Below are 21,658 nucleotides of genomic sequence, written 5' to 3'. Positions count from 1 at the left end.
ATTCCATATATTCTGAATTCAAGTGTGTTTTTTCAGCTTGATTAAAAATTTGGAACCTTGTATGACTAGGTAAATTTAATGTTTGATTAAAATTAAAACATGTATCATCAATCTTTTTGTTACTCTTGTAATTAACAGAACAAGAATAGTTTCCTACTTCCACAGAAATAATGACCAGAAATAATCTGGTCAGAACCAAAAACCAAACCTGTTGTCGCAGAGTCAATTCCCACTCACAGCAGTCCTACAGGATGGAGCAGAACTGCCCCACAGGATTTCCAAGGAGCGGCCGGTGGATCTGAACTGCTGACCTTCTGGTTAGCAGCCAAGCTCTTAGCCACTGCGCCATCAGGGCTCCAATCAGGTCACAGAGCGAGATAAATAAAACATGTTCCCACTTGGCTATGAAACAGATCCTTCCATATGAACCCTTTGGCATTCTTGAAGAAGTCATGGGTTTTAACATAGTGAGTGATTTCTAATCTGTCGGACCAAATAAACCATTTGGAAGCAGTTGATTAAGAAGATTAACATTATATATAGAGAGGGAAATGATATGAGCAATAAGAGCAATGGTAATTGACAGATATCTAATCAACATATTATTGATCTCAAGTCCCGACAAACACATAGCAAGTCAGGGTACATGAGGTTGAACTGCATAAAAGAAAATCCAACTTTACAGAGGAAAGCACAGCTAATATTCAACTTAAAAACATTAAAAGAGCAATACTATTCTACTTTCACTGAACTAAGATTTATCTGATCTAGAAGGACATATACTACTTTGTTTTTGGAGATAATTTGTTTTTAATTTTCATCTTTATATTACCACTGATTTAGAAATAGGAATCAGAGTCAAACTGCCTGGGCTTCTACACCGGCTTCTCTGGTTGCCAGTTATGTGACATGAGGCAAGTTATTCACTTCTCTCCCTCTTGGCTTCTGCATCTGTAGAATGAGGAAGATAATAGCCCTCACACTTCATTGAGTTGTCATGAGAACTACATGAGATTATGAACATCAAATGCAGAGGCTGACACATGATGAGTGCTTAGTAAATGCTTAGAAAAGGGGTCAGAGTTGTGGTTACTGCAGAACACAATGGCATTAGTGCACCATCCTCAGGGTCTGTGATTAGTACAGTTTTCCTTTCAACATGCAGTCTTCGTTCAAGAGCTTCCCACATTCTCTCTGCTCCTTCAAATACATGCACCCATGTGTTTGCTGGTTCTCTTTCATAACTAGTATTTGTTATTCTTATGAGAAGGAGTATAAGTCACAAAGTTGAACTTAGAGAAAAGCAATTTTCATTCTTGGCTATCATTTAGATTATGAGCCTGTCTTCAGGAAAAGGACTTCTATGAGCAGAAGTCATCTATGAATATAATGGTCTGAACACTGAAGTTTCACGGAAGCTTCGTCAGAAAGTGAAACAGGAATAAAAGGATTTTTCTTAATCATCATTGATCAAATGATGACTTTTATTTCTAAGAGAAGCTTCTTGATATCTCTCCCCACCTTCTTTCTTGACATTTCCAACTGGATGTTTAACACCCTCTTCAAATTTAATATGTCCAAAACAGAATTCTGAATTTGAGCTCTCCATTACCTCAATAATCCACTGGCCGCTAAAATGGCCTTCTAAAAATGTAAATTAGGTTACCTTGTTACCTTGTTTAATACCATCCAGTGACTTCCCACTGCACTAGGACCAGAATTTAAGGCCCTACATGACCTCTCTTGCCCTCATAACCTACTACTCTTGAAATTTTTCACAGGTCTTTTCATATGTCAAGCTTGATCCCACCCCGGGGTCTTTGCATTTGCTGTTCCCTTCATTTAAAATATGCCCACCTCCACATTTTCATGCCTGGCTCTTCCACATTCAGATCTCAGTTCAAATACTACTCTTTAAGAAAGGCTTTCTCTGCTTCCTCAACTAAAGTAGCCCACCATCCAGCTCTCATGCCTCATTATCATTGCCATGTTTTGCTTTCTCCATTGTACTTAACATTACCTGAAATTACTTTATCTGTTTGTTTCTCACTGTTTATTCTCTATGCTTCACAAGAGGAGGGAACATGGCTATCTTGCTCACAGCTGTATTCACAGTACAGAGCTGCTCAATAAAGATTTATGAATGAGAGAGTGAATGAATAAATGAAGCCAGCTTCGGTTTCTTCACTTGAAGGTCACTTAATTTATTTCAACGTGTTTGTAAAATACTTTTTTCCCCTTGAAGTTCAAGATTTTTACATATGTTATCATATCGGTTCACTAATTTTGCCTGGTGCTGGGTGACTATTTTGATTTACATTTTTACATCGTTCTTAACCTCAAGTAACTTTTCTTCTATTACATCTTCAAAGATCATCTCTGTTATACTTGTTGCGGTATAATGAATTAATATGGTCCTTCTAACCATGGTCTTGTAACTCCCACGCAAGCGGGTGGCCAGGACTGTGTGACAGGGTAATTGTAGCCCACCAAAGGGATTGGTCAGTTCTGCCATCCCACTGGACTTGAAATCAGCCACTCCAGAGGTGGAGGAGAAAAGAGCCTACCACCACCAAGGAAGGAGAGACCTGCAGGAGCTGGTGCAGTGGGCTTCCCAGCCCATGGAGTGAGAAAGCTGAATGCCTTTGGGCAAAGACTGAGGGCCAGGGAGATGTGTGCCTGGGAGCATGGCTGGGAAAAGGCTGTCCTGATGGAAGAACTCTATCCTTGAGTATTCCTGAGCCTGAATTGTCACCTGTTACTTCCCTAATAAACCCCATAATCGTTGAGTATGGTCTGTGAGTTCTGTGTGGCCATTACAATGAATTATCGAACCCAATAGAGAGTGCCAGTGGGAGGCATGGTTGGTGTCAGAGTTGGTAAAGATGGTGGAGAGAGGAGGCATGTCTGATCCCTGCCTCACAGGAATCAGCCTTGGGTTGTTGTCTTGATTCTCCTTTTCCCTTGTGAAGTTAGCTACTTCTCCCATGCTGTTTTTACATTCGTTCTGGCATTTTCTTTAAAAATACTACTTAGAGGTATGCACTGATTCTTTGAAAACTCTCTTAAATATCTCTCATTTCAAATTTCAACTAAAATGCCATTTCGTCAGAGAGCTTTACCCTGAAGTTCCCTTATATTTAAGTGCCAGCTGCCCTCCGCCCCATCACTCTTGATTATATGTAACCAATCCACTTAAAATGATACCTGCCACATGGCATGCTTACTCTTCATTATTTTTTCCTTGTTTATGGTCAGTTTTTCCCCGTAAGATTTTAAAGTATATAAGAGAAGACATTTGTTCTTGTCCACTATTGTTACTGGAAGTTAGAAAACTATGTCTACACAAAATGGCATTAACTGATGAAAGAATCAATGTAAAATGGACCCAATCATGGCACGGACAATATATGTATGCATGTATGTGTATATACATATGTTATACATATATTATTTGTGCCATGATTGTATCTATTTTATATTGAAACCCTGGTTATATAGTGGTTAAGAGGTATGGCTGCTAACCAAATGTCAGCAGCTCGAATCCACCACATTCTCCTTGGAAACCCTATGGGGCAGTTCTATTCCATCCTGTAGGGTCACTATGAGTTGGAATAGACTTGACGGCAACGGGTTTGGTTTTTGGTTATGTATATACTATACAAATACGTATATTATGTAAAATTTACATTTATCTCTAACCTTTATAAAAGTTTGTCTACTGCTTCAAGTAAATTGCTTTTTCCATCATTACTGTGAAAATTCACTTATGTTAATACAATACACAAAATTTGTAAATTATTAAAGTACTGATGTAGTAGCTGAAATGTTAACAAGCTGCGAAGTTCACTTCAAAAATAAGCCACTCTGTACATTTAGTATGTACACAATACTTCCACTTTTTATTATCAATATTAATTTTGGACATGAAGGATAAACTACAGAAACAAGCTTAACAACTTGACTTTGATGCAGTTACTTCTGGAGCTGAGGCCTCTTGGGAACACTGTACTATAATTCATACCTGAAGCTTCTTCAATTTTTAATAGAATATTATTATGATAACGTAATTTCAGAATTTCAAAACAACTCAAGACTCTTCTACACATCAAGGAACCATTTTGTTTCCAAAAGGTATTTCTTCTTATAGCGTGTATCAATAAGAAAGGGTGGAAATCATGGGAATGGTAAGGAAACATCAGTTTATTTAATGTGAACTAAATTAGGGACGGGTTTCTTTCTGACTAAATTATTTTTTAGGCTGTCATAGGGAATAATAAAAATAGTACTGATAAGCAGCTCAGTGGAAACAAAACAAGCTAATTAGACAGTAAATGTGGATTGATTAGCTGTCAGTTCAACCCCAAATTCTCAGGAGCTGTGCCTATGGAAGACTTCCTTTAGCTGAAGTGAAATCTTAACAATAATAATCAAAAGATTCACTTGGAAGACACAAATTCATTCTAGGTCTACTTTCTGCTTTGTTTTGTTTGTTTAAAAATATTTTAAAAACTAGTCTTTGTCCAAAATGAGAAAAACCTACTACTGCATCAATACACTCTGGATACCTGAATTGATGCATGAATGCCTCCTTGCCCTTATGTAATTCCATATTTACTATCCGCTCCCCATCCTCGTCTGACGGCAAAATATCTCTTCTGAGCCAGCTTCTCATTAAATCGACGTCTGACATTAACGCGGCATTTTTTAAGAGAGAAAAGGGTGTATCTATACTGCAATATTTATTATGATTTCACTTTGACAGTTCTCGCTCCATAGCTGAGAAGTTGCATTTTGATTAAAATATTTAAAATTCATCATAAAATTTATGAAAATGATATGGAGTTCATTTATCGCTACATCACTTTCAAAATCTTGTGTTCGGAAAATGTTTAAATTGTGTAGAATAGAACTGGAACAAAGGACAAAAACTTTAAAAGCTATCTTTGATAGATGAGTAATTGAAATAAAACTTAGTGATACAATATTTAAAGAGAAGAAAAGAGGTTGAGAGATGGCATTGATAATGCAATCAGATCTTTTACTTTATAAAACAAACATTCTTAAGGGGAAATAATTATTCCATAACTTACCTCTGCATACTTTAGCTTCAACGTTTTATGCATTTCTCGAAAACGACTGTAACGCCTAAATACGGTCCATGTCTCATCTAGGACAGTAATCTATTAACCAGAAAAAATAAAAATAAATCAGCATTAGTTATTCGGAAAAAGTGATTACATTTTTTTAAATTAATTAAAAAAATTAAATTTAAACAGGTGATTAGCATGTAATATTTTGCCAGAGTTGAAAACATTAATGTAGCTGTACAAGTGAGACTTGTAAATAATAGTTGCTCTTTAAATAAAGATGTATATTTGACTTGTAAATCTAGTTATAACCAGCATGTGTCTACAAAAAGTGAGGGAAAGATAGTTACATCTCAAACAGCTATAAAAGTGCCCTTTAATCCTCCAAATCCATGATAGAAAGGTAATTCCCAGAATGACCTTCTATTACAACAATGTGTCCATACAAAATGTAGGGTACCAGACGCCACCACAGTGGGCAACAGTGGGGAAAAAAAAGAGAGAGAAAGAAGCAGCAGAGGAAAAGGAGGATGGGGAGGAGAAAAGAGGGGGAAGAAAGAAAAAAAAAAAGGTAGAATAAGGGAAAGGAGGACAAAGAGGAGGAGACAAAAAATTTACTACATCTCAATGATTCTTAGTACAAACAGACAACCATATATTCTGCTTTTCAGAGGGAGAATTACTAATCCAGCCTTTACCTGGCAGGGGAGCTTCCCATTTCTATTGAATGGGTTGAATGGGGTGGAAACATTGGCAGAAATCAGCTCACATATTAAGATCATAGTGACAAGGAGAGGTTAGTAGGCCATACCGGCCTTTACAATCACACCAAAAGCAGAGGCTATTCCTTCCCTGTCAAACGCAGTCCCAGCTGCCATCTGTAGGCAAGTAAGTCTCAAATTCTTAGCTCTACATCCCACCTTCTTTTGAGCTCCAGACCCACGTACCGAACTTGGAGACATCTCTCTTTACGTGTTGCACAGGAATCTCAAATTCAACTTTCTAAAACTGAACCCGACATACTTGTTCCAGGCTCAACTCTAGTTCCTCTTTAGTGGTCTCCATCACAATGCATTTTACTACTATCCACGATGCTGTACCAGCCAGGGACTCTGAAGTCATTCCTGATCACTCCCTGTGATACTCCCCCCTTTCAGACAAGAGCTGAGTCTTACTCGTTTTATCTCCTAAACAATTCTTGACTCTTTTTTCTTTGTTTTTCTCCATTACTGCCATCTTACTCTAAGCCACCACCAGGCTGTATTTATACTTCTGCTGGGGCCTCTCTTGAGCCTCCTTTTTTTTAATTTGAAAAATCTGATTTTATCTTCGGAATGAAAAAGAAGTGTGTTCATGTTAAATTTACAATGTTTAGCTTTCCACTGATGTCTCAAAATACTTTCCAGATACTGTTAACAGTGCCCAGAACTGTGTAAAAATTAACATCCAATATACCACATTTTGCCAGAAATCTTGGTGGTATAGTGGTTAAGAGCTTAGCTACTAACCACAAAGCTGGCAGTTCAAATCCACCAGGCGCTCCTTGAAAACCCTATAGGCCAGTTCTACTCTGTCCTTTAGGGTTCCTGTAAGTCGGAATTGACTCGATGGCAACGGGGCTTACACCACATTTTAAAGAAAAAAGTTTAAAAGTCGGATCTATATCTAAGAAACCCTTCTCAAAGGCCAAGGCATTGACAATGCTAATTAAAAATAAAATAATTTTAACAATTATTGGAAATTTAAGTGACAATGGTTTTTAAGAGTTAAAAATCAGATCTCTTTTAACAGAAAAATTTAAAATATCTCTGGGATACAACACCTGACAACAGCTCTAATTAAACATAATGCTCCTCTCCTCCCCCAAATTACTAAATGTATTATTTCAGCTCAGAAAGGAAAATTATAAAGTGAAAAAATTTTTAAATCGTACTATATATATATATATTACTACTCCATTTTAACCATCATTGTCCACGTCTACATTTGTCCCCCTCCAATCCATTCTCTACACAGTTGACAAGGGGTCTCTTTAAAACTCAAATCTGATCATGCCATCTCCCTTAACACCCTCCCAGGTGCTTCCTGCTGCTCCTACCAAATCTTTAATGTGGTCCCCACAGCCTGCACACCCCAGCACGCACTGCCTGCAGCAGCCTCATCCTTAAGTCTCTCTCCCATTAGGTATCCTCACTCCTGCTGTACTCCCAGAATGCCCATACTCCTTCCTACCCCAGGGCCTTTGCACGGGCCATGTCCCTGTGTGGGAAATCCTCTACTATGTGAAATGCCCTTCTCAAGAACAGTAAGTTAGCCTGATGCTCTATGCCTGTGGCGCATTTTTAAAGCTGGTCCACAAGTCACACAAGCTTGAGAAACACAGCTCCTAACAGTGAGGGGTCCATTCTCTCTGGTTCTCTCCTCTGAAGACCCCAGCTGAAGCACTGCAAGCCAGTCAGCACGCTCCACAGGGATGTGAGGGCTTCCTTAGGGCTGCAGCACAGCAATGCGCAGCCCTGGCTAGACACAAACCAGGGATCAAAGAGAGAACTGCAACAGGAGTGGTCCTCCTGCCTTCCCCCATGAGTCAGGATCTCGGAATCGGCTCGATGGCAATGGGGTTTACACCACATTTTAAAGAAAAAAGTTTGTTTTCTGCTTGCCAGGAAAGCCCAGAAGGTTAATGGAACCACATCTGTGTTTGCTATAACAGTGACCTGGGAATATTAAGATGCGTGGTCTCACAGGTGAGGCACTTTGGATTCCACGGGAAGTTATTCCTCAGAGAGGTCAATCACCACAAGCAGCCCAGGTCTCCTTCATCCCTCCAATGCCCTCTGGCTCTCCTTCCTTCTCCTGAAATCCTATACCTCTGGAAATCACGGTCAGTCACTAGCAAAATATCCTACATTCTTAACCTCTTCTGGGAACACTCCCTTCTTGTTGATTCTAAATGAAACCTGGCTCTTCCCCTGCAGCCTTTTCAAGTAGTGACTGTTTTCTTCCCCACACCCCTCCCACCGCTGCACTGGAAGGTGGGGTAAATAATTCTTGTTCTTCAATCCAACCTCCAAACCATTGCTTCTCCACTCTTTTAAAATCCCTCCTCTGGAAAGCTCATACCTTCAGACCGCACCGCTCTATCTACCTTCTTGCAAACATCTATTCCCCGTCATCACTTCCCTAATTCCTGGGAGCTTCTGGGTTCTGCTGCTCCATCACTACAGATCTCGTCATGGGTTTTGGTAATTTCATTATCCGCACAGATGATCCTTCCCTACAACATCCTGATTTCTTAGTTCCTTGATCTCCATTCCCGTTCCTTCCTCACTCAACTTGAAAACCATCGTCAATCATTACAACCCTCCTATGCATACAACCCCAAATCTCTTTGTCCTACTGTTGAAATTCCTTGGATTAAGCTAAACCCCAACCCTGATTAAGCAGCACTGTCTGCTTACTCCACGACTGCACCTGCCAGCAGAATGTGGCTGAAGAAAAACACACTACCAAACAGGTTGACTAGTCTTATTTTAAAGTCAAATCACCATCTTCAAGTCAGTGAGTCAGTCTTTGAGATTATCCACTAGTCATACCACATTTCCCAATTACTTTCACTCTTCTCTTAATTATTTATTCTTTTTCCTCAAACCTTCCTTATCTCTTTCCCTCTGGCTGATAATCTTACTTCCTATTTCACTAAGAACATAAAAGCAATCAAAAACACATTTCCAAGTACCCTTGACCAGGTCTACTCATCCTCCACCATTTATGCTATACTTCAGCTTTTCTTCTGTGACCAGGCATGAGCTATCTGTGCTCCAAATTAAGACCAACTGCCCCCTCCTTTTACCCACTGGGTCCCATTCCTTCTTGCCTTCTGAAGGACACTACAATTAACTAATAAACTGCAATTCTCTTCTCTCTCTTGCACTAATACCCCTTCCTTACTAGATCATTCCCATCAGCATCCAAACAAGGTATTTTTCTCATCTTAAACCCCATCTTGACCTCTCTTTCCCTTCCAGCTAACACCTCATTTCCATCCTTTGAATTTATTCCTGATGCCATCAATTTTTTTCTTCCCCGTATTTCTTGAATCTACACCAGTCCACCAAAACTACTCTTAGCTACTCTTACTGAGGTCATCAAAGACCTCTATACTGGCAAATCCACTGTTTAATTCTTGGTCTTGGTCTTACTTGATTTATTGGCAGGATCTGACAAAGTTGATCACTTGCTCTTGCTTGTAACACCTTTGTCACTTCCAGGTTGCTACACTCTCCCCTTAATTTTCTTTGATGGGATTTCACCTCATCTTCCTCAACAATAAACATCAAATTACCCCAGGGCTCGGCCTTTGAACATGCTTTATTTTCTACCCACACTCACTCCTTTGATGATCTCATCCAGTCTCATAAAAAAAAAAAAATTTTTTTTTTAAATTTATATGCTGATGACTCCTTGGATGCTCAACTCTCTCCCCTGAACCCAGATTCTTATATCCTACTGCCTACCGGATATGTCTGCCTACTTGGATGTCCAATATGCATCCCAAACTTAGCATGGTTAAACTTACCAACAGTAATTTCACCCAAACCTGTTTCCCCGAATTCAGCCCCATCTCGGTAAATAACAATGCCCTTCTTCTACTTGTTCAACTCTAAAACCTTGGCATCATCCTTCATATTTCTCTTTCTCTCACACCTCACATCGAGTAAGTCAGCAAATCCCTTCTGCCCAATCTCCAAAATATAATGAGAATCTGACTGACTACTCATCATCACCACTGTTAATATCTTGGTCCGAACTACCACCATCTTGTGTCTGGATTATTTTTAACAGCCTCCTAGTTGGTCTCCTTGCTTCTATCTCCCTCCCACCCTCTGCCCCCGCCATCCTTCATTCTTTTCTCAAGACAGCCACTTTTTAACAGGTGATCTTATTAAAAATTAAGTCAGATCAGGCTATTTCTTTGTTCAAATAGGACATCTTCCAAAGGTGTCCCATTTCACTCAGAATAAAATCTCAAGTTCTTTCACTGGCCTACAAGGATATCTCTGATCTACCCCCTCTCTGTCCTCATTTCCAAATCTCCCCCTTCATCACCCCGCTGTAGTCAATTTGGCTTCCTTGATTAACCAGATTACATCAAACATGCTACAAAGCAAGCAAGTATGGCTTCAAGGACCTTGCATGTGCTATTCCACTCTTTTTTATTGCCTCTTTCTAGAACACTCTTTTCCCATATTTTCATGTGACCAGCTCCTTTACTTCCTACAGATCTTAATTCAAAAGTCATTTTCTCAGTGAGGCCTCCCCTGATTAAAAGATTATCCTATCTAAAATTGCATCTCCCCATTTTCTCATTTCAATTCTATGATTTCTCTTCCTTTATTTTTCTACTTAGCATTTCTTATTATCTAAATTGGTAGACATTTACTTATATTTCTTTTTTTGTTTGTTTGTTTGGTCTCTTTTCTCCACTAGAATGTAAGCTCCAAGAGGGCAGGGTTGTTCCCCCCACTCCAAGGTACTGGTCACTATACCTTAGAAGAGTACTAGACATAAAACAGGCATTCTAAATGAACAGACTGAAGATGAAGCCCCAAGATAGACCTGTCTTAAACATACTTTCACAGTGACAATATGCCAGCCACACCTTTTTCATTTGTCTGGGTTCAGAAGGGCCTCAAGATGGCCTCCAGCAAATTCCATATAAAGTAACGTGGACACCTAGTTTGTGCGTGCGGTGCGATTGATTACTTTTGTGTGGCCTTTCTAGCCATGGTCTTTTAACTTCTACTCGGGTGACCAGAAAGAACTGTGCAATAGGGTAACCGTAGCCCACCAAAAGGACTGGTCAGTTTTGCCTTAAAAGAGAGCCAATTCCTGAGCAGAGAGGAGGATCCTACCACCACCAAAGAAGAACAGCCAGGAGCAGAGAACACAGACTTTGGGCCTGAGATCTCTGTGCTGATAAGATCCTGGAAGCAGGAGACTGAGAGAGAGCAAGCTGTAACCCTGAAGATGGTGAGAAGCGATGCCAGGAGAGATCCAACAGCAGGAGACGGCATGGTGGACTTCCTGGCCCGTGGAAAGAGGAAGCTGAATGCCTCTGGACCGAGGCCTAGGGCCAGGGAGAGGTGTGCCTTCAAGGATGGTTGGGAAGAGGCTGTCCTGATGGAAGAACTGTATCCTGAGTGTTACTGAGCCTGAACTGTAACTGTTACTTCCCTAATAGTCTGTGAGTTCTGCGTGGCCATTGCAATGAATTATAGAACCCAGCAGAGAAGTAGAGAGTGCTGTGGGAGGGATGGATGGTGTCAGAATTGGTAAAGATGGTGGAGAGAGGAGGCTTGTCTGGCCTCCATCTCATGGGAGTCAGACTTGCACTGTTGATCTTGGTTCTCCTTCTGCCTTGTGGGGTTGGAGGTCAGACACTGCCCCCACGCCATTTTTCACAGTGGGACTTTGTCCTGCATTGCTTCCTCTTCCATTTTTGAAATCTTTGATTAGTGAGGTGGCTATTTCAAACCCATCTCACAATTTTGGGTTTCATTCCTCTTTCTCATGTTGTCCCGAGATTAGTGCCTTTATAAAGGGATACTACTTTCTCAAAAAATCTGAATATATCAAATATTGGAAAAGGCATGATGAACCTTAGACATATTGGCAGAGGATATCAAGGGCATCTGGACACAAGATGGCAAGACAGCACAGAGATAGAACTGCTACCGGAGAGAACCCCAGGAAACATCTGAAAGAACACCCTTCTGTTTTCTTGATATCAGTCTACAGTACTTATAAAGCGATGCTCGATATTACCATATGTGTGTGGAGCTGGGAGAAGACAGACAAAGACGGCACACTTATGGAGAGGGATAAACCTATCAAAAGTTTTGTATATGATTTCCTTTGAACTGGGTTTAGTTGAGGTCAGTAAAGATATCAGAATGATCTTTATTTTTACTGTGTGTAGTGGGTTAAATAGTGTTCCCCCAAAACTCATGTCCACCCAGAACCTCAGAATGTGACCTTATTTGGAAACAGGGTCTCTGCAGATGCAATTAGGGTAAGGATCGAGACAAGATCATACCAGATTAGAGTAGGCCCTAAATCCAATGAAAGCACTCTTATAAGAGACAGAAAAGAATGCACCAAGACACAGGGAAGAAGGTGATGTAAAGATGGAGGCAGAGACTGGAGTGATATCTCCACAAGCCAAGGAATGCCAAGGATTATTGGCAACCACCAGAAGCTAAGAGAGAGGCATGCAACAGGTTCTCCCTCAGAGCCTCCAGAAGGAATTCACCCTGCCGACATCTTGATTTCAGACTTCTGGCCTCTTAAGTTGTGAGAGAATGCATTTCTGTTGTTTTAAATCACCCAGTTTGTGGTATCTGACATGGCAGTCCTAGGAAACCAATACACTGTACTACCCTGGTGACTTGAGAGGCCTGCCATTAATGAAGAGTGAGGTAACTCTTAAGAACCAATAACACTGGACATACAGTAAATTCTCAAAAATGCTGAACAATGCAGATCATTATAGACACATCCTGGCTAATGACTTATTTTGCTGCCTGAAATCTCACTGGATACTTTAATAAACTTCCACATAGATCTTAGTGACTTTGGCCCTTAGTACTTCAGTCTAAACCAGAGGTTCTCAAAGTGTGATCCCCAACTGGCAGCATCGGATTCACCCTGGAACTTGTTACAAATGTCAATTCTCAGGCCCCACACCAGATCTACGGAATCAGAAACTCTGGGGGGGAGGCCCAGCAAGCTGTGTTTTAACTAACTTTCCAGGGGATTCTGTTGCAGGTTAAAGTTTGAACATCCCTGCTATAAACTACTGCTAGTGTGGCTGCTCTGAAATCAGATATAGTCATGCGTTCCCACCACCCCCCACCCCCCGGCAAAGCTCGAAGTCTTTAGCATGACTTTTCCAAACTGACTGACCCCATTCTGTATTTCTTATCCCAGCTCCCAACGAATTAAAAATCTTACATTCCACACAACTTGTCAACACATAAATATGGCATATTCATGGGCAGTCACAGGTCTGCTGACCAGCCTCCTTCCTACATACCACTTAGTGCAGTTGGTGAGCTTCTGCATCAGCCTCGAAGGCACTGTCCAAGCCTGACTCCTCCCTCGACAGCATCCTCATGCCTCTCTAGAAGGATCACCCATTCCCTCCTCCATGATTCCTTAGTATTTAGTCCACACTTCAATCAGAGCACACATCACAGGATATTCATTATACTAAGTCATTTATATTAATTCATTTATATAATAATTTTGTAAGTGTCTCTCCACACTACATTTTGAGCTTTCTAAGGCAATAAGCCATCTGACTTTGGTAGTAACTGAGGGGGAGTCAGAGGGGCTCCCATTGTAGAGACAAACATTTACTGAGCTCCCACTATGTGCCAGGTACTGTATTAGGTGCTGTTGCTTTTCTGAGAGATGCACTTAAAATTATCTGCTGATATGGACTTGGCCCATTGTAGTCAAAATAGAGAACAAGGCCCGCTAGAGTCTTGGCTCCAATAATTTTGTTCTGGTAGTTTCTCTGAGGTTCACTGAATCAAAAATTATTTGACTTAGTCACAACAATATGATTTTTTTTTTCAACAAAGCATTGAGAATATGTTGTATTCGTAATATATTTGTAATATAAGTTTATAGTCAGACATAGAGAGATTTCCAAATTCTTCACCCTTGAGATTTTGACATGAGTTTAGGTTAAATACAGGGATTCCAAAGGTTCAAGGTTTCTATTTTATATATAAAACATTTAAATCTTCCCTCGTCTCTCTCTCAAATGTAAACAGGATGCGGACAACGATACTGAAGAATGGAGATCATCAGGGAGGGTCTTAGAAAAGTGGCGAGACAACGACATGTGTGATCCCGCCATAGGAAAACGGATAAGTGCCTGCAGAGCTGAGCTAAGGGAACGGTGCAGAAGTTTGGAAAAAACACATAGAAAATGTTAAAATAGTAAATACTAAAATCTTATTTTGACCCAAATTAAAATTGGGTACACAAAGGGGTGTTAACGCAGAGAGGAGTGACAGAAGATCAGTACAACAAATAAATCTGACCAAAATACTCAATTATTTTCTTCTGTGGTAAGAATGCAGGGCTTCATTACCGTATATCTTTGAGGAACAAATTCATTACTTCTCTTTCACTGAAAGATTTTGCTGATACACATAAATCCACCTTTCCTGGGTCATAAATGATCAAGTGCAACTTAAACACTATAAACATGTCCATAAGACGGATTGCATTTACTCATAACAATTCTCAATTCAGTGCTTTCTACAATTTATGTTATATGCTACATATTTTACTGGTTTAAGGATTGTTGGTTTTTAGATCTGTCATCAGTACATATTCACTTGTGTATATCTATCCGTGTAAGGGGGAGAATCGACAATTATTCATCCAAAGAAATATACTTTAACTGGCCCAATTTTAAAGAGTTATTTCTACAGTTCTTTTCAACATGTATTTTTTTCTCATTTTTTTAAAAATAATTTTTATTGTGCTTTAAGTGAAAGTTTATAAATCAAGTCAGTCTGTCACATATAAGCTTATATACACCTTACTCCATACTCCCACTTACTCTGCCCCTAATGAGTCAGCCCGCTCCCTCCTTCCAGTCTCTCCTTTTGTGACGATTTTGCCAGTTTCTAACCCTCTCTAACCTCCTATCTCCCCTCCAGACAGGAGATACCATCACAGTCTCAAGTGTCCACCTGATACAAGTAGCTCACTCTTCATCAGTATCACTCTCCAAACCAATGTCCAGTCCCCTCCATGTCTGATGAGTTGTCTTCGGGAATGGTTCCTGTCCTGGGCCAACAGAAAGTTTGGGGACCATGACCGCACGGATTCCTCTAGTCTCAGTCAGACCATTAAGTACAGTCTTTCTATGAGAATTTGGGGTCGGCATCCCACTGATCTCCTGCTCCCTCAGGGGGTCTCTGTTGTGCTCCCTGTCAGGGCAGTCATCGGTTGTGGCCAGGCACCATCTAGTTCTTGTGGTCTCAGGATGATGTAAGTCTCTGGTTCATGTGGCCCTTTCTGTCTCTTGGGCTCATAGTTATCGTGTGACCTTGGTGTTCTTCATTCTCCTTTGATCCAGGTGGGTTGAGACCAATTGATGCATCTTAGATGGCTGCTTGTTAGCATTTAAGAACCCAGATGCCACATTTCAAAGTGGGATGCAGAATGTTTTCATAATAGAATTATTTTGCCAATTGACTTAGAAGTCCCCTTAAGCCATAGTCCCCAAACCCCCGCCCTTGCTCCGCTGACCTTTGAAGCATTCAGTTTATCCCGGAAACTTCTTTGCTTTTGGTCCAGTCCAGTTAAGCCGAACTTCCCTGTATTCAGTATTGCCCTTCCCTTCACCTAAAGTAGTTCTGATCTGCTAACTCATCAGTAAATAACCCTCTCCCACCCTCCCTTCCTCCCTCCTTGTAACCACAAAAGTATGTGTTCTTCTCAGTTCATACTATTTCTCAAGATCTTATAATAGTGGTCATAAACAATACTTGTCCTTTTGCCTCTGACTAATTTCACTCAGCATAATGCCTTCCAGGTTCCTCCATGTTATGAAATGTTTGACAGATTTGTCACTGTTCTTTATCGATGCATAGTATTCCATTGTGGCAATATACCATAATTTATTTAACCATTCATCCATTGATGGACACCTTGGTTGCTTCCAGCTTTTTGCTATTGTAAACAGAGCTGCAATAAACATGGGTGTGCATATATTTGTTCGTGTACAGGGTCTTATTTCTCTAGGGTATATTCCGAAGAGTGGGATTTCTGGGTTGTATGGTAGTTCTATTTCTAACTGTTTAAGAAAACACCAGATAGATTTCCAAAGTGGTTGTACCATTTGACATTCCCACCAGCAATGTATAAGAGTTCCAATCTCTCCGCAGCCTCTCCAACATTTATTATTTTGTGTTTTTTGGATTAATGCCAGCCTTGTTGGAGTGAGATGGAATCTCATCGTAGTTTTAATTTGCATTTCTCTAATGGCTAATGATCGAGAGCATTTTCTCATGTATCTGTTAGCTGCCTGAATATCTTCTTTAGTGAAGTGCATGTTCATATCCTTTGCCCACTTTTTGATTGGCTTGTTTGTCTTTTTGTGGTTGAGTTTTAACAGAATCATATAGATTTTAGAGATCAGGCGCTGGTCTGAGATGTCATAGCTGAAAATTCTTTCCCAATCTGTAGGTGCTCTTTTTACTCTTTTGGTGAAGTCTTTAGATGAGCATAGGTGTTTGATTTTTAGGAGCTCCCAGTTATCGGGTTTCTCTTCGTCATTTTTGGTAATGTTTTGTATTCTGTTTATGCCCTGTATTAGGGCTCCTAGGGTTGTCCCTATTTTTTCTTCCATGATCTTTATCGTTTTAATCTTTATGTTTAGGTCTTTGATCCACTTGGAGTTAGTTTGTGTGCATGGTGTGACGTAAGGGTCCTGTTTCATTTTTTTGCAAATGGATATCCAGTTATGCCAGCACCATTTGTTAAAAAGACTGTCTTTTCCCCAATTAACTGACACTGGTCCTTTGTCAAATATCAGCTGCTCATACGTGGATGGATTTATACCTGGGTTCTCAATTCTGTTCCATTGGTCTATGTGCCTGTTGTTGTACCAGTACCAGGCTGTTTTGACTACTGTGGCTGTATAATAGGTTCTAAAATCAGGTAGAGTGAGGCCTCCCACTTTCTTCTTCTTTTTCAGTAATGCTTTACTTATCCGGGGCTTCTTTCCCTTCCGTATGAAGTTGGTGATTTGTTTCTCCATCACATTAAAAAACGTCTTTGGAATTTGGATCGGAAGTGCATTGTGCGTAGAGATGGCTTTTGGTAGAAGAGACATTTTTACTATGTTAAGTCTTCCTATCCATGAGCAAGGTATGTTTTTCCACTTATGCAGGTCCTTTTTAGTTTCCTGCACTAGTACTTTGTAGTTTTCTTTGTATAGGTCTTTTACATCTTTGGTAAGACTTATTTCTAAGTATTTTATCTTCTTGGGGGCTACTGTGAATGGTATTGATTTGGTGATTTCCTCTTCAATGTTGTTTTTGTTGATGTAGAGGAATCCAAGTGATTTTTGTGTGTTTATCTTATAACCTGAGACCCTGTCAAACTCTTCTATTAGTTTCAGTAGTTTTCTGGAGAATTCTTTAGGATTTTTTGTGTATAAGATTATGCCATCTGCAAATAGAGATAATTTTACTTCCTCCTTGCCAATCCAGATGCCCTTTATTTCTTTGTCTAGCCTAATTGCTCTGGCTAGGACCTCTATCTAGCACAATGTTGAATAAGAGCGGTGATAAAGGGCATCCTTGTCTGGTTCCCGATCTCAAGGGAAATGCTTTCAGGCTCTCTCCATTTAGGGTGATGTTGGCTGTTGGCTTTGTATAGAAAAAAAATTTTTTTTTTTTTGTATAGGTGCCCTTTATTATGTTGAGGAATTTTCCTTCAATTCCTATTTTGCTGAGAGTTTTTATCATAAGTGGGTGTTGGACTTTGTCAAATGCCTTTTGTGCATCAATTGATAAGATCATGCGGTTTCTGTCTTTTGTTTTATTTATATGGTGGATTACATTAATGGTTTTTATAATATTGAACTAGCCCACTTGGTCGTGGTGGATTATTTTTTTGATATGTTGTTGGATTCTATTGGCTAGAATTTTGTTGAGGATTTTTGCATCTATGTTCATGAGGGATATAGGTGTGTAATTTTCTTTTTTTGTGGTGTCTTTACCTGGTTTTGGTATCAGGGATATGGTGGCTTCATAGAATGAGTTAGGTAGTATTCTGTCATTTTCTATGCTTTGAAATACCGTTAGTAGTAGTGGTGTTAACTCTTCTCTGAAAGTTTGGTAGAACTCTGCAGTAAAGCCGTCCGGGCCAGGGCTTTTTTTTTTTTTGGGAGTTTTTTGATTACCGGTTCAATCTCTTTTTTTTGTTATGGGTCTATTTAGTCGCTCTACTTTTGATTGTGTTAGTTTAGGTAGGTAGTGTTTTTCTAGGAATTCATCCATTTGTTCTAGGTTTTCAAATTTGTTAGAGTACAATTTTTCATAATAATCTGATATGATTCTTTTAATTTCAGTTGGGTCTGTTGTGATATGGCCCATCTCATTTCTTATTTGGGTTATTTGTTTCCTTTCCTGTATTTCTTTAGTCACTCTAGCCAACGGTTTATCAATTTTGTTAATTTTTTCAAAGAACCAGCTTCTGACTTTGTTAATTCTTTCAATTGTTTTTCTGTTCTCTAATTCATTTAGTTCAGCTCTAATTTTTATTATTTGTTTTCTTCGGGTTCCTGATGGATTCTTTTGTTGCTTGCTTTCTGTTTGTTCAAGTTGTAGGGACAGTTCTCTGATTTTGGCTCTTTCTTCTTTTTGTATGTGTGCATTTATCAATATAAATTGACCTCTGAGCACTGCTTTTGTTGTGTCCCAGAGGTTTTGACAGGAAGTGTTTTCATTCTCGTTGCATTCTATGAATTTCTTTATTCCCTCCTTAATGTCTTCTATAACCCAGTCTTTTTTCAGCAGGGTATTGTTCATTTTCCAAGTATTTGATTTCTTTTCCCTAATTTTTCTGTTATTGATTTCCACTTTTATGGCCCTGTGGTCTGAGAAGATGCTTTGTAATATTTTGATGTTTTGGATTCTGCAAAGGTTTGTTTTATGACCTAATATGTGGTCTATTCTAGAGAATGTTCCATGTGTGCTAGAAAAAAAAAAGTATACTTTGCAGCTGTTGGGTGGAGTGTTCTGTGTAAGTCAATGAGGTCAAGTTGGTTGATTGTAGCAATTAGGTCTTCCGTGTCTCTGTTGAGCTTCTTACTGGATGTCCTGTCCTTCTCCAAAAGTGGTGTGTTGAAGTCTCCTACTATAATTGTGGAGGTGTCTATCTCACTTTTCAGTTCTGTTAAAGTTTGTTTTATGTATCTTGCAGCCCTGTCATTGGGTGCATAAATATTTAATATGGTTATATCTTCCTGGTCAATTGGCCCTTTAATCATTAGGTAGTGTCCTTCTTTATCCTTTGTGGTGGATTTAACTTTAAAGTCTATTTTGTCAGAAATTAATATTGCTACTCCTGCTCTTTTTTGCTTATTGTTTGCTTGATATGTTTTTTTACCATCCTTTGAGTTTTAGTTTGTTTGTGTCTCTAAGGTGTGTCTCTTGTAGGCAGCACATAGACAGATCGTGTTTCTTTATCCAGCCTGAGACTCTCTGTCTCTTTATTGGTGCATTTAGTCCATTTACATTCAGCGGAAATTGTAGATCGGTACGTGTTTAGTGTTGTCATTTTGATGCCTTTTTGTGTGTGTTGTTGACAATTTCATTTTTCCACTTATTTTTTTGTGCTGAAGACATTTTTCTTTGCAAATTGTGTGTTCCTCATTTTCATAGTAGTTGAATTTATGTTTGCTGAGTCGTTTTGTTTTTCTTGGTTTTTATTTTGCGTTATGGAGTTGTTATACCTCTTTGTGGTTACCTTAATATTTACCCCTATTTTTCTAAGTAAAAGCCTAACTTGTATTGTCCTATATCACCTTGTTTCCCTCTCCATATGGCAGTTCTATGCCTCCTGTATTTAGTCCCTCTTTTTGATTATTGTGATCTTTTACACATTGACTTCAATGATTCCTGTTTTGAGCGTTTTTTTCTTTTTAAAATTAATTTTAATTTGTTTTTGTGATTTCCCTATTTGAGTTGATATCAGGACGTTCTGTTCTGTGATCTTGTGTTGTGCTGGTATCTGATATTATTGGTTTTCTAACCAAACAATTTCCTTTAGTATTTCTTGTAGCTTTGGTTTGGTTTTTGCAAATTCTCTAAGCTTGTGTTTGTCTGTAAATGTTTTAATTCCGCCTTCATATTTGAGAGTTTCGCTGAATATGTGATCCTTGGCTGGCAGTTTTTCAGTGCTCTATATACGTCATCCCATTGCCTTCTTGCCTGCATGGTTTCTGCTGAGTAGTCTGAACTTATTGATTCTCCTTTGTAGGAGACCTTTCTTTTATCCCTGGCTGCTTTTAAAGTTTTCTCTTTATTTTTGGTTTTGGCAAGTTTGATGATAATATGTCTTAATGATTTTCTTTTTGGATCAATCTTATATGGGGTTCGATGAGCATCTTGAATAGATATGCTTTCGTCTTTCATGATGTCAGGGAAGTTTTCTGCCAACAGATCTTCAACTATTCTCTCTGCATTTTCTGTTATCCCTCCTTGTTCTGGAACTCCACTCACACGCAAGTTATTCTTCTTGATAGAGTCCCACATGATTCTTAGGGTTTCTTCATTTTTTTAAATTCTTTTATCTGATTTTTTCCAGCTATATTGGTGTCAATTCCCTTGTCCTCCAGACCCCCCCACTCTGCATTCCAATTGCTCGAGTCTGCTCGTCTGACTTCCTATTGAGTTGTCTAATTCTGTAATTTTACTGTTAATCTTTTGGATTTCTGAATGCTGTCTCTCTATGGATTCTTGCAGCTTATTAATTTTTCCACTATGTTCATGAGTAATCTTTCTGATTTCTTTAACTGCTTTATCAGTGTGTTCCTTGGCTTTTTCTGTAGATTGCCTTATTTCATTTATGTCATCCCTGATGTCTTGAAGCATTCTGTAAATTAGTTCTTTATATTCTGCATCCGGCAATTCCAGGATTGTACCTTCATTTGGGAAAGATTTTGATTCTTTAGTTTGGGGGATTGTAGAAGCAATCATGGTCTGCTTCTTTATGTGGTTTGATATCGACTGCTGTCTCTGAGCCATCTCTAAGATATTGTAGTGATTTATTTTATATTTGCTCACTGAGCCTTATCTTGTTTTGTTTTCTTTGAATATACATAAATGGGCTAGTAGATTGCGCTGTCTTGATTGTTGTAGCCCTTGAATCACTTATGTCCTATTACCAGCTGTTCTGGGCTGTTACCAGATATATAACCCTAAGAGTCCATTCACTATTCTTGAGTAGAATCGGATTTTGTATCATCAAGTGTGTGACGCAGACTGTCACCTATCCACCTGGAGAAGTAGTGGTGATAGTTGTGTGCACCAGATTCTAGTAGCAGAAGGGGTTCACACTTCAGGGGGGGCAGGATGCTGACAGGCTTCCCCCAAGTGCCAGTGAGGTAGGTGTGCCTCTATTCCTAAAGCACTTTGGTGGGTGGGCTCTGCAGCTGTACCTTAGGCCCCCAATGCAAGTACCTCTACAGATTGGTGGGTGTCACCCTCCTTAGACCCCTAAGGCAGGAGGCTACGTGGTCTGGGGGGAGCTTCAGCCCTCAGTTCCCTTTTGTGGGTCACTGAGGGCTCTGTTGAATACGCAGAGATATCAGACCTGGGAAACTAGTCTTTCCAGTAATCCACTAAAACAATTACAGTCAGATACCTATCAGAATTGCCTTTGCATTATAATAGCCACCTTGTTCCCTGTAGGGATGAAAGCCCAAGACTGTGGATCACATATGCTTGGCTGGAGCTGGTTCT

General features: G+C 39.5%; 1 protein-coding gene across 3 annotated transcripts in view; it reads right to left on the bottom strand.

The window, feature by feature from the left end:
* LOC100656214 (kinesin-like protein KIF16B) overlaps nucleotides 1–21,658 on the bottom strand; it is a 373,573-nt gene that overhangs the window by 80,900 nt on the left and 271,015 nt on the right. For all 3 annotated transcript variants that reach the window (XM_064275760.1, XM_064275759.1, XM_064275761.1), the window contains one exon: nucleotides 5,094–5,183. In XM_064275760.1, the coding sequence (XP_064131830.1) occupies nucleotides 5,094–5,183 (90 nt within the window). The remainder of the gene's footprint in view (nucleotides 1–5,093; nucleotides 5,184–21,658) is intronic.

Source organism: Loxodonta africana, chromosome 24, assembly GCF_030014295.1.
Source record: "Loxodonta africana isolate mLoxAfr1 chromosome 24, mLoxAfr1.hap2, whole genome shotgun sequence".
Taxonomy (NCBI): domain Eukaryota; kingdom Metazoa; phylum Chordata; class Mammalia; order Proboscidea; family Elephantidae; genus Loxodonta; species Loxodonta africana.
The sequence above is the reverse complement of the archived record's forward strand: the minus strand, read 5'-3'. Positions and strand labels throughout refer to the sequence as shown.